The sequence below is a fragment of the Bos indicus x Bos taurus genome, chromosome 25 (assembly GCF_003369695.1).
Source record: "Bos indicus x Bos taurus breed Angus x Brahman F1 hybrid chromosome 25, Bos_hybrid_MaternalHap_v2.0, whole genome shotgun sequence".
NCBI lineage: Eukaryota > Metazoa > Chordata > Mammalia > Artiodactyla > Bovidae > Bos > Bos indicus x Bos taurus.
In genome coordinates, this window is record NC_040100.1 from 6395588 (window position 1) to 6408830 (window position 13243).

Consider the following 13243-nt stretch of genomic DNA (forward strand, 5'->3'; position numbering starts at 1 on the left):
ACTGTCGGGGTGGGCGGGTTTGGGGAAGGCCGCCACCCTCCTCTGTCCTCTGAAGAAGCCCGGTCCTCACTCCTGGTGCTGAGACTCCCCCAGGGGCCCCCCAAGGCCTCCTGTCTGGCCTTGAGGGCTCTGCCTGTCTTCTCACCTGGGAGGAGGGCAAGGCCATGGGGCTGCCCCTGCTGCTGCCCCTGCTGCTGCTGCCAGCGTCTCTGCAGGCTGGTGAGTGGACGGAACTGTCCTGCTCTGCCAGGGACCCTGGGGAGGGGCTGTGGCTGGGTGTGCGTAGAAGGGTCCCCTGGGGTAGCTGACCAGGCCTCCCACCCCCAACAAACAAAGGGCGGGTCCCACAGTGCTGGGTCCCCCAACCCTTCACCCTGCTGCCTGCCCCAAGCCTGGAGAGGGGATCACGCAGGCCAGAGGGCCAGTCCTACCCTGTCGCACGTCCCCCTGCAGGTGAGGGTTCCCGATGGTGGGGTCACCTTCTGTGTCTCTCCTGGTGGCTTCAGAGTCTCTCCCTCCCTCCTCTAGGTCACCGGGCACAAAGAAATTCACAGCAACCCTATGAAATGAAGCAACCAAGTGATCTCTCAGCCCCTGAGGGTGGCTCCATCCTCATCCCCTTCTCCTTCTCTCACCCCTGGGAATTAGCCAAGGATCCCAACATGAGAATATTCTGGAGATGGAAACACTTCCATGGGGAGTTCATCTACAACATGACCCCTCTGTTCACCCACAAGAATTTCAAGGACCGGCTCATCCTGAACTGGGCAGAGCCTGAGAAGAACGGCTCCCTCTGGATCTCAAACCTGCGGAGGGAGGACCAGTCTGTGTACTTCTGCCGGGTGCAGTTGGACACACTGAGAAATGGCAAGCAGAAGTGGCAGTCCGTCGAGGGGACCAAACTCACCATCACCCGCCGTGAGTCCAGCTGTCCTGCCTGAGGCTCTTGGAGGCCACTGGTGCCTCAGCCCTAGATGCGGCTTAGGCCCCTCCTTCTGACTCTTCTCTCAAACTCCTCTCCCTTCCCCCTTCTCCTCCCCAGGGCTCTGCCAACTTTACTCTTTTCACCTTAATCTTCCCCAACCCTGGACCACCTCCCTTGCCCATCCCCCTCTCTGCCCTCCAGATCCAGCCCCTCCCCCACCCCAGGCCCCCACATCCTCTGTGCTCCCAGCTGTCCTCCCTTCCTGCTCCAAGCTGGGCTCCACCCAGCCCCCTGCCCTCGCCCCAGGTCCTCCAGGTGACTTGACATCCTCCGGGTATGGCTCCTCCCCTTTGTCCTGAGTCCTGTGTGGAGCCCCAGCTGCCCCATGTCTGTCCCCCAACATCCATGAGCTCAGCCCACATACACAGCAGGTGCCGAGGGGCCCCATGCCCCATCACCTTTTCCCATCTCCCCTTCCTTCTCTGCTCTGAACCCCAGAACATCAGTTCAACCATCCTTCCCTCGGTTCATCTCTCCTCGCTTTCCTTCTCCTTCTCCCTCCTTCCATCCCTTTTACCTCCTTCCCTCTCTCCCCCCCACTATCCCCCCATGTGGTTCCAGTCACCCTGTCCCCAGGTCCACCCTGACCGTGCCCCTCTATCCTGGTCATGACGAGGCAGCAGTCCCGGCAGCCCCCCTGACTGTGCCCTGCATCCCGGGGGGATACCTTGGCAGCATCACCCTGGCTGACCTTCCCCACGACCCCCAGTACAGCGGTCCTGCTCCTGTCCTCCAGTCACAGGAAGGGGAACCGAGGCTCGAACAGCAAACACCTGCCCCAGGTCACTCCTGGTGCGGGTGGGGTTTGACCCCAGTTTAACCCCAGAGCCTCCCTTAACCATGAGCTGCTTGGACTCACCTACTGACTTGTCATCTTGCTTTGACTATTTTTAAGCTAATAATGGATGTGTAGCATCTGTCACTCAGTGGGGCGTCCAAACTTGAACAGTGTATGACTCCAGGGTAGAGAGGAGGGGTTCTCTTCTAGGCACAGGCAATAAGGGAGTGTGTCACCAGTAGATAATTTTTTGAAAACTGAAAATTGATTAAGTTTGTTTGCTTTTTGCAATCACTTGTGCTGGTGATTCTAAGCAGTATGTGACTCAACCTGAATTAAGCAAGACAGCTTTGGATTAATATTTCCTGCACCTCCTCCAAATTCCCTTAAATGGCCTTTTTGGAGGGACTTTGGTCTCCTTAAATCCCTCTTCTTCCTTTCTTAATTCTTCCTTCTTTTTCTCCTTTCTCTGTTTCAGCCACATTTCCTATGTTTTTTCATCAGTAAATTAATTTTTTCAGTTAATTCAATCAACTGGATGGTCATGCTCATTTTTACAGGGAAGTAATAAAAAGAGATGTTTTTAATCCAAGTGAAGTACCACCATGCAAAAACATCACACCAGAGGAATACCTATAGCAAACATAACTCATAAGTTTGAGATTGGCTTATTAATTTTTTTTTACAAATAGTACCTTTATTTATGTAGCCAAATCTAATTATATTCTCACTTGTAGTTTTTCTTTTATTTCTAAATCCCAAACCCCACATCTCACTAGAAGTAAAAAATAGTTTTCCTAATTTTTGTAAGATTTGATTACTTTTCATAATAAGTGAAAGAGAAATTCGCTCAGTCGTCTCCGACTCTTTGCGACCCCATAGACTATAGAGTCCATGGAATTCTCCAGGCCAGAACTATAGTGGGTTGACTTTCCCTTCTCCAGGGGGTCTACCCAAACCAGGGATCAAACCCAGGTGTCCCACATGGCAGGCAGATTCTTTTTTTTTTTTTTTTGGCAGGCAGATTCTTTACTAGCTGAGCCACAAGGGAAGCCCAAGAAAACTGGAGTGGGTAGCCTATCCCTTCTCCAGGGGATCTTCTCAACTCAGAAATTGAACCGGTGTGTCCTATATTGCAGGCAGATTCTTTTTTTTTTTCTTTTTTAACTTTACAATATTATATTGGTTTTGCCATATATCAAAATGAATCCACCACAGGTATACTGCAGGCAGATTCTTTACCAGCTGAGCCACAAGGTAAGTCCAAGAAAACTGGAGTCGGTAGCCTATCCCTTCTCCAGGGGATCTTCCCAACTCAGAAATCAAATCGGTGTCTCCTATATTGCAGGCGGATTCTTTACCAACTGAGCTATCAGGGAATCCCTTTTCATAACAAAGCTCTTCAATATAGTGAGAATTTATCTTGGTAAATGGTGTGAGATAAAGAACTAAGTTGATCCTTATACCAAGAAATAAATCAATTGTCCTCACTTTGTTATTGAATCAGTTCAGTTCAATCCAGTTGCTCAGTTGTCTGACTTTTTGCGACCCCATGGACTGCAGCACACCAGGCCTCCCTGTCCATCACCAACTCCCGGAGCTTGCTCAAACTCATGTCTGTTGAGGTGGTGATGCCATCCAACCATCTCATCCTCTGTCGTCCCCTTCTCCTCCTGCCTTCAATCTTTCCCAGCATCAGGGTCTTTTCTAAGGAGTCAGTTCTTCACATCAGGTGGCCAAAGTATTGGAGTTTCAGCTTCAGCATCAGTCCTTCCAATGAATATTCAGGACTGATTTCCTTTAGGATTGACTGGTTTGATCTCCTTGCAGTCCAAGGAACTCTCAAGAGTCTTCTCCAACACCATAGTTCAAAAGCATCAATTCTTAGGTGCTCAGTTTTCTTATCTTTATTTCTTATTATTGAATATTTCCCCCTTTTTCCATTGATTAATAGGCCTTAGCTTTTAAGTTCTTTTGTAAAATAGCATCCATTTCCGGTCTATCCATTCTGTTTCACTAGTCTGTGTTTTCTTTTCTTTAATATTCATTTGTTTGGCTGCGCCGGGTCTTAGCTGTGGCATGCAGGATCCTCGTTGTGTGTGGGATGCAGCTGTGGCATGCAGACTCTAGTTCCCCGACCAGGGATGGAACCTGGGCCCCCTGCACTGGAAGCGCAGAGTCCTAGCCATTGGACCACCAAGGAAGTCCCTTATATTTTGTTACATTAGTAGCACACTGTTTTAGTTTTTATAACTTTATCATGTTTCAATGGCTGTTAAGACTTTTTCCATCACAATCACATTACTTCTTCCTCAATAGTGTTGCCTGCCTATTCTTCCACACAAATGTTAGAATAAGTTTGCCAAGTTTCTAGAAAAACATTCCTGTTGGTTTTTTAAATCAGAATTGCATTAAGTCTGTAAAGTAACTGACAGAAATTGAAATCAGTATAACGCACAATCTTTTTGCTGAGGAATAGGTCCTATTTTATATCCCTAAGTAAACCTTTGTAGTGTTCTTCCAAAGATCATGTGTCTCATAAGATTTTCATATTCTTTATTTTTATTATTAATGTGCAGTATGTAAAAAAAATGTGTACTTGGTATAATTTTCGCTCTAAAAGTAATGCATAAATTCTGGCCAAGATGCTAGGTTATATGCATATGTTTACCTCCACTCCCTCCAAAAATCTACTAAAATGACAGCAAAGGGAATTTTTTTAAGACAAAAACCCAAAGGGACAAAAACATTTGCAAGTTAGGTGACAAAAACAAAATTTTGGAAGTGGGAAATAGACCAGAGGAATTAAACCCTAAGTCAACAGTGGGGACATCCAGAAGGAAGGCAATTTATACTGCAAAACCCCTTAAAGGGTCAGGAATAGCAACTCCTAGTACCCATGAAACTGGGCGTGGAAGGGGACCTGGAAACTAGAGCACTAACTGAAGTGTATTTAGGAAGCAGAGACACCTCCGCACTCTCACACTTCACCCCAGCAAAAGACTGGATATATGCATTCTAGAAACAGTAATCCACAGGGAGTCTTAGGGGGGTACCCTGGGGCATACCCGGAGACAAGGGTTCAGTTCTTAAATTCGGAGATTTGGTGAACTGATGAGACCTGAAATACCGTGACCCTTGTAGAGGCCTCACAGGACACAGGCAGCCAGGCTGGTACTCCCACACCACACACCCACTAAGGGCAGACAATCAGGAGACTCTTCTCTGGAATAGCTATCTGATGGGCCTGAAAAGATCTAGAAATCTAACAGATCACTCTACTCACTGTAGAGTGAGTCATACTGTCCTACTCACTGTAAAGTGATCTGACATGCACTTTCTGCTATAACACACTCACATCTTCATGCACGTTGGGAGCCAAGGGGACAAGGTGGCTGGGGTCTTGGCCTTGCACCAAATCCCCTGCAGTGAGGACTATACCCTCACCTCAGCTGTGCCCAGGATGCCTGTTTTTAAAAGCTTTGAACTAAACATTTAAGGAATGTTTGTCCCATGAGATGCAGAGAGCAGAACAATCAAGGGGGAAGGGAACGTGGAAGAATCCAAAACAATGAAAGGAGACTGAAATTTTCAAAGAACCATCATCCTCATAAAGTTAAAGAATTTCATGTATATGACACAACAGAATGCTTTGCAAAGGAGCTTTCAAAACAAAAAAAGAGATCTTAGAAATTAGAAGTATACTAGCAAAGATGGAAAACTCAATACATGATTCAAAGATGAAGTTCATGGAAATATCTTAAAAGGTGGGAGAAAACTGAAAGATTTGGATATTGTAGTTCAAGAAAATTCAAAGATTTGGATATTGTTGTAGTGGTTTGAACAGTGGCCCCCAAACAAGTGAATAATATCTTATATGGCTGCAGATGTGATTCAGTTGAGGAATTTGAGATGAGGAGGTTATCTGGGATTATCTGGGTGGACTCTAGATGCTAATAAACATGTCCTTATAAGAGAGGGGCAGTGGGAGACTGGACACAGATGGAAGAGCAGGCAATGTGACCACAGACACAGAGACTGGGGTGAAGCAGCCATTAGAAGCCAAAGAAGCAAGGAACAGACTGCCCCCCACCACAGAGCCTCCTGAGTGATGCAGCCTGGCTGACACCTTGATTTCTGCCTTCTGGCCTCCAGAACTGTGAGCAAGTAAACTTCTGTTGTTTAGAGTCACTCAGTTTGCAGCAATTTGTCATAGCAGCCTTAGAAATATAATGTTGGAATTATAAGGAAGGATAAGACAAATTGAGAATTGGTCCAAGAGTTCCAATCTCTGAACAAGTTTTAAAAACAGAGAAAAAAGGCGGCCATGGGGAAGAAAATATCAAAAAAGCTACTATAGAAATTCTCCAGAATGAAAGAACCCAGCAACATGAGTAAAAATAAAAAGACGAACCCTGGGGGTACTGCAACATACAAATTTCAAAACACCAAGGATAAGCTCAGTTCAGTCTCTTAGTCATGTCCGACTCTTTGTGACCCCATGGACTGCAGCCCACCAGGCCTCCCTGTCCATCACCAACTCCCAGAGTTTACTCAAACTCATGTCCACTGAGTCAGTGATGCCATCCATCTCATTCTTTGTCCTCCCCTTCTCCTCCCACCTTCAATCTTTTCCAGCATCAGGGTCTTTTCAAATGAGTCAGTTCTTCACATCAAGTGCGCAAAGTATTGGAGTTTCAGCTTCAGCATCAGTCCTTCCAATGACTATTCAGGACTGATTTCCTTTAGGATGGACTGGTTGGATCTCCTTGCAGTCCAAGGGACTCTCAAGAGTCTTCTCCAACACCACAGTTCAAAAGCATCAATTTTTTGGTGCTCAGCTTCTTTATAGTCCAACTCTCACATCCATACATGACTACTAGAAAAACCATAGTCTTAACTAGATGGACCTTTGTTGGCAATGGTTTTTGTGGTAATGTCTCTGCTTTTTAATATGCAGTCTAGGCTGGTCATAACTTTTCTTCCAAGGAGTAAGCGTCTTTTAATTTCATGGCTGCACTCACCATCTGTAGTGATTTTGGAGCCCCCTAAAATATAGTCTGACAGTTTCCACTCTTTCCCCATCTATTTGCCATGAAGTGATGGGACCTGATGCCATGATCTTAGTTTTCTGAATGTTGAGCTTTAAGCCAACGTCTTCACTCTCCTTTTTCACTTTCATCAAGAGGCTCTTTAATTCTTGTTCGCTATCTGCCATAAGGTGGTGTCATCCGCATATCTGATAAAGGGAGATCCGATACATTTCCAAGGAGGGAAGAAACTGGCCACATAAAGAGAGTCAGGAATTAGAGTGGCTTGGCTGTCTCAATAGCAATAGAGGATACTGAAAGGCAATGGTTGAGTGTCGTGAATTTCCAAGGGAAAATTATTTTGTTTAATCCTTTAACAAATCAAATAGCAAATACTGACTGAGTGCCTGCTATGTGTCAGGTCCTAAGCTGGGCACTGAGGAAAGAGCAGTTAATACAGAACAAAACATAAATGTCCTTAACAATGGAACTTACACTTGAGTGTACAACTTACAGTTGAGTGTAACAACTTACACTCGAAAGAATATCACACACAAAAAACAAATTAATTCTGTGTGTCAGGTGGTGGTGAAAAGAGAAAAGCAGGAAAATGAAGCACAATCAGTGGCTAGAGGTGCTAGGGTGCTGCTTTATTCAGATGGAACAGGAAGGCCGCTGGGACGTAAGTGAGAGTCCCAGTAGGAGGCAGCTGCTTCAACAGGGTAACTGAGAGTTTTGATGGGGGGCACAGGGTGGGGAAACCAGTCAGGGATAGTGAGACGCCTGGGACCAGCCACAGGCCTAAGAAGCAGGGGAGGAAGTAGGTTCTGGGACCTAGAAAGGAGCTGTGACCTCTGGGGAGAGAGAGAGTTTTGTGTCTATTTGACTGGCTGAGGGATGGCCAGACAGTTGCTGAGACGTTATTTCTGAGTGTCTCTGTGAAAGTGTAGAGAGATTATCCCAGTGTGGAGAGAGGAGGTCCCAGGGCTCAGTCCCAGGACCTCCTCTCTCTACACTCACTTCCCAGATAAGCCTGTGATTTAGAAACGTGAGGTTAATGCCAAAAAACAGCAAGAGGTGCTAAAAACAGTTCCATCTGGGGAGTGAGGAGGGGGTGCTGTTTTTATAACCTGTGGGGAATTTGTTGATTCTTTAAATTATGTGCCTATACAACTTATATAAAAATAGATGTTACATTTTAAAAATAAAATTACTGGTAATACATACTTGCACATAGTTTTAAAAACAGTCAAACAGCACAGAAGGGAATCAAATGAAAATCACATTCCTCTCCGCTTTATCTCTTGGCTACTACCCCTTTCTGCAGAAATGCTCTCTCCACAGATAAGAGACACAGATGCAGATATACAGAGATGGAACATAAGAGACTCAAGCTGCACACTCTCCCGATCTTCAGCTTGCTGTGTTTACTTCATGGACCTCAAGTATCTTTCCACTTCAGCACATATACATCCACACCTTTCTTTTTAAATGACTGCATGGTCTCCCACTGTAGCAATGGATTGTAGTTCACTTAATCAGTCTCATATTTAAAGACATTTAGGTTGCTACCAAATCACAAATAAAGCTGCAGAGAACACCCTCAAACACAGGCCTTTGAATACTTGTACCAGCACGTCCATAGGATAATTTCCTAGCACAGAAATCACTGAATCTAAAGGCACGCTTGGATATTTTACATTCTGATAGATATACCCAAACCTCTCCTAAGGTTGTGCCAACCCATACTCCTGCTGTGTCAATACTAGGTATTTTCCCCGACTCAGGTCAGTTTAAAACAAAATAGCCTTTTATTCTTTTAGTCTACATTTCTAAAAGTTATGAATATTAGCATCAAGATTATGTTATCACTTTATGAAATGAATTAGAATTGTACCGTTTTCCATATTTTTCTGTTCTAGAATCTTCTGAGAGTTATCTGTTCCTTAAATTTTCACAAGAATTTTTCCATTAAACCTTCTGAACTTGAAATCTTTATGAAAAATAGTTCTTTAATAGTGTTCTAAATTTCTTCTTTGTCTAATCCATTAAAGGTTACTATTTCTTAAATGCATTTTTAAAAATTATTATTTGTCTCAGAAAATAATCCATTTCAGAGGTTTTTAGAATTATCAACCCATAAATTGAGCACACACTCACTCATGATTTCAATACTCTTTGTTGTTGTTCGATTTACAAGAGTCTTGTCTGTTTTCTTGTGTTTTTTTTTTTCTCTAACCACTTTCTGCATTTATGATTCTTTCTGCTGTCCTGTTTCCTAAAAACATTTATTCCTACGTAGGTTTTCATTACTTTTAGTTTCCTTAGAGCTAGTTCCTTTCTGTTTGGTAACTTTTTTCTTTGGAAATTGACTATTTCATTCATTTTAAAACTTTCATTCCATTTTAAATAATTATAGCATCTAATACTATGAATTTAACTTAGAATTTGGCTTTAGTCATATTCCAGGAGTTTTAAAAATATACATATATATTGCTGTTGTTTTTATTTTCTAAATAGCATGTCATTATATATATTTATTTGACTAAGAATTTAAATTTTTTGTCTCAATTGAGAAATAGGATTCACACTTTACTAATTTCTACTAAGTGGACAGAGAATTCAGTCCACACAAGATTTTACTGGAGTTGGGTTTTTTGTATGTGGCTTACTATTATGCCAGTTTTTTAATGGTGCCTTAAACATCTACAAAGGTAGCATGTCTGTATAAGTAAAGTTCAATATATATTCATGTAACAATAATATATTTCCAATAATACTAGTTGCTTTACAGATGTTTTCTCACTTATTAAGATAATCATGTAAAATGACAAACACTGTTTGAATCCACTTCTCTGAAGTACCAAGAGCAATCAAATACTTAGGGTCAGAAAGCAGAACAGTGAATGCCAGGGCCTGGGGGGAGGGGGGATGGGGGTCAGTATTTAATGGGGACAGAGTTTCAGTTTGGACAGATGAAGTTCGAAAGATGGCTGGTGATGATGGTTGCATGCTAATGTGAATTGGCTTGATGTCACTTAAATATGGTTAAGATGGTAAATTTGTGTTGCATGTATTTTACCACAATAAAAAAATTTGTTTTTGATTCTGTGATTTACTTCTCCCTATATGTAAGTAATGAAATGAGGTTCTGAGATCACAGCACTGATCAGTGGTTGAGTCAGGATTCAAACAGAGTGAAGATTTGGAGCTTCCAGAATCTCCCTTTGTTACTCCCCTCTCTGTGGGAGAGCTTCAGAGAGTTGTTCCCCACTCTCCACATTCCCCAAACTAGGGAACAAAATGAGACAGTTTTCACCCAGATGCTTCCAGCCCTTCAGCGAATAATTTGCATATTTCTCCTGTCTTCCCAGCCAGCAAGACAACCATCCAGAACCCCACCACGGCTGCCACCACTGCTACAGCTATCCTTAAGAACTCAGAGGGCGGAAAGAGTCCATGGTCTTGGCTCCAGAGTACGGAAGCTATAGTTGGGTTGGCACTGGCCAGCGCTGCGCTTGTAGCCACAATTGTGGCGCTGATTGTGTACTTTAGATGCAAGAGAAGCAAAAGTAAGTGATCCAGGACCCTCAACCTCTCCCCAAGATTCCCAACTAAGTGTTTCTCAGAACCTTCCTGCATCAGAATGACCAGAGCTGCTCAGTAAAAATGCAAATTCCTTCTGGGCCTGAGGTCTGGGCTTGGGAATCTCATTTTACCTCCTCAGGTGGTATTTGTGTGTCATCAAGTTTGGGACCCACTGCTCAAGACCAATCCCTCTCTACAAACCTGATGATTTTCCAGTTCTTGTCTCCTGACTTAATCATTTCTCATCAGTCTCCCTTTTGGTTCCTGGGGAGGGAGGGCCTGCCCTGTGAAACACAGAAGAGAGAGAAAGAAGGGATAGGAAGGTGGCTCCACTCAGCAAGTACTGGTTGGACACCGATTTTCCAGAGCCTGGCTTGTAACTGGAAATGCAAAAGTAAATAAAGCGCAGGCCTGCTCTCAAGGATCTGGGGGCTGGGAGGATGAGGGGAGCAGTTGCCTCAAGGGCTAACGGCCTCGTGTGGAAAGAGCTGTGGTAGTTTGGGAGGAAGGAAGGGTAATCAAGGAAGACGTCAAAGAGGAAGCGCAAAACTATCAAAGAATGAAGAAGAATTAGCCAGGTGGTGAGGGTGGTATAGAGGTCACTGTCTTTCCAGGGGAAGGAAGGCATTCTAGGGACTGTAGGTAGCTCAGGGCTGTGGAAGAGCCAGGAGATGAAAAAAGACAACCTTGGAAATCACATCCCAGAGCCTCTGACCCCAGAAACAATGTGAAGCAGAAGTGGCCTCCTCAGCTTGGCCTGGCAGATACACAGTCTGGTGGAGGGGCCAGGCTGGGGTCACTCTGAAATCATTATTTTATTCTGCAGAGCAAAAACCATAGTGGTTGTGTCCTGAGACTAAGAATGAGGGTTTGAGATGAAGAAAAAAACTTGATGTAGTCACTGAGAAAATGCAATATGGTATTTGATGGTCAATTCAGATGAGAAGCCATAAATCTGTATGAGCATCATTGTATTTGACTATGTTTTTTTTCAGCAGTATTCAACTACAACCTTTAGAAATTACTGATTAAAATCCATCTTCCCTGGTGGTCCAGTGGTTAGGACTCTACGCTTTCACTGCCTAGGGCCTGGGTTCAATCCCTGGTCAGGGGAGTAAGATCCTGGAAGTTGTGCCATGGCCCAAAAAAAATAGTTGTGTTCAGCTGCTAGCATCAGAGAATAGAAATAACAGTGGGCAAGTAACACAAGAGTGGATTTTTTCCTCCCATCTAAAAGGATCTGGAGGCAGAAAGCAGAGGATACTAAGACACTGAGTCTCCTGTCTACTCACTGTCGTGGATACTGGCTTCTATCCTGAAGGTTGCTTTATGTGCAAGACAGCTGCTAGGATGCCAGATTTGTGAATCTAAACAGGAAGCAGGACGTAGGAGGAAAAGACAAAAAGACTCTGCTCCAGCTGTCTGTCCTTTTAAAGAGTCTTCCTAAAATTCCTGCAGCCATGAAATTAAGACGCTTGCTCCTTGGAAGACTAGCTATGACCAACTTAGATAGCGTATTAAAAAGCAGAGACGTTGTTTTACCAACAAAGGTCCATCTAGTCAAAGCTATGGTTTTTCCAGTGGTCATGTATGGATGTGAGAGTTGGACTATAAAGAAAACTGAGCACCAAAGAATTGATGCTTTTGAACCGTGGTGTTGGAGAAGACTCTTGAGAGTCCCTTGGACTGCAAGGAGAGCCATCCTAGAGGAAATCAGTCCTGAATATTCACTGGAAGGGCTGATGCTGAAGCTGAAACTCCAATACTTTGGCCACCTGATGCAAAGAACTGACTCACTGGAAAATGCCCTGATGCTGGGAAAGATTGAAGGTGGGAGGAGAAGGGGAGGACAGAGGATGAGATGGTTGGATGGCATCACTGATGCGATGGACATGAATTTAAGTAGGGTCCGAGAGTTGGTGATGGACAGAGAAGCCTGGTGTGCTTCAGTCCATGGGGTGGCAAAGAGTTGGACACGACTGAGCAACTGAACTGAACTGAAAAATACTACCCACAACTTCCCCTTATATTAATACATCATCAGCTAGGTTTCACCATAGATCCCACATCTGCCTGTAGCGGGGAGGGGTACCCTGACACTCCAAATAAAATCAAGGTTCTGTAACTGAATAAGAAGAAGGGAATGGATATGGGGCAAACAAATAGCATCCTCTGCCCCAGGGCACAGCCAGGATTGGAGATGTGGCAGAAGCACAGGGGGACCCAGGGGATCAGGGAGCCCATGAGAGGGCACAGGTGGAGAGGAGAGGGCTCAGCGGCAGCTTGGGTAACCTGAGTGAATCATCAGGACAAGAGTGCAGTGAGGTCACGCACAGGTATGGAGGGATGATGACCGAAGAGAGCTGGGAGGAATTTTAAAATATAAAAATGATACTAGTGTTTACTATGTCAGAATTCTTAGTCCCAATGGAAAAAAAAAGTCCAGGATGTGACTGAGTGGACCTGAGGTCACTAGAGTTGGGGGAGGTGATAAGTCCAACCTGTTCAGAGGGTGACGGGGCTCTGGGTGCGGGAAGAGCTGCTCTCCTGACTGATGGTGAAGACAAGGCAGCACAGGTGTGGGCAGCCTCAGGGTGCCTACAGGGTGGCGGCTCTAAGTCCCGAGCCCTTCCCAGGGAGGTTTCAGCTGGGATGGGGCAGAGAGGCGGGGAGACAGGCCTCCATGGATGGCACAGTGACTCGCTGTTGGTCCTCCTACAGGTGTGCAGACTGAAGCCAGGACCCCAGCCAGGTGAGCGCTTGTCCTCCAGTATGGGGGGGTGGGCAGTGCTATTTTATGAGCAAGAAGTTTCCTCCCGAGCGCAGCACCAGGGAGCCTTTCACGGGCCTTCCCCCCTGGGC

The 13243-nt window shown here is 44.9% G+C and overlaps 1 protein-coding gene across 1 annotated transcript in view; it reads left to right on the plus strand.

Annotated features, from left to right (window-relative positions):
- The window catches only part of PILRA (paired immunoglobin like type 2 receptor alpha), a 16346-nt gene continuing 3103 nt past the window's right edge, over positions 1 to 13243 (plus strand). The window contains exons 1-4 of the mRNA XM_027528313.1: positions 1 to 219; positions 529 to 918; positions 10168 to 10365; positions 13103 to 13133. Of these exons, the coding sequence (XP_027384114.1) occupies positions 165 to 219; positions 529 to 918; positions 10168 to 10365; positions 13103 to 13133 (674 nt within the window). The 5' untranslated portion in view covers positions 1 to 164. The remainder of the gene's footprint in view (positions 220 to 528; positions 919 to 10167; positions 10366 to 13102; positions 13134 to 13243) is intronic.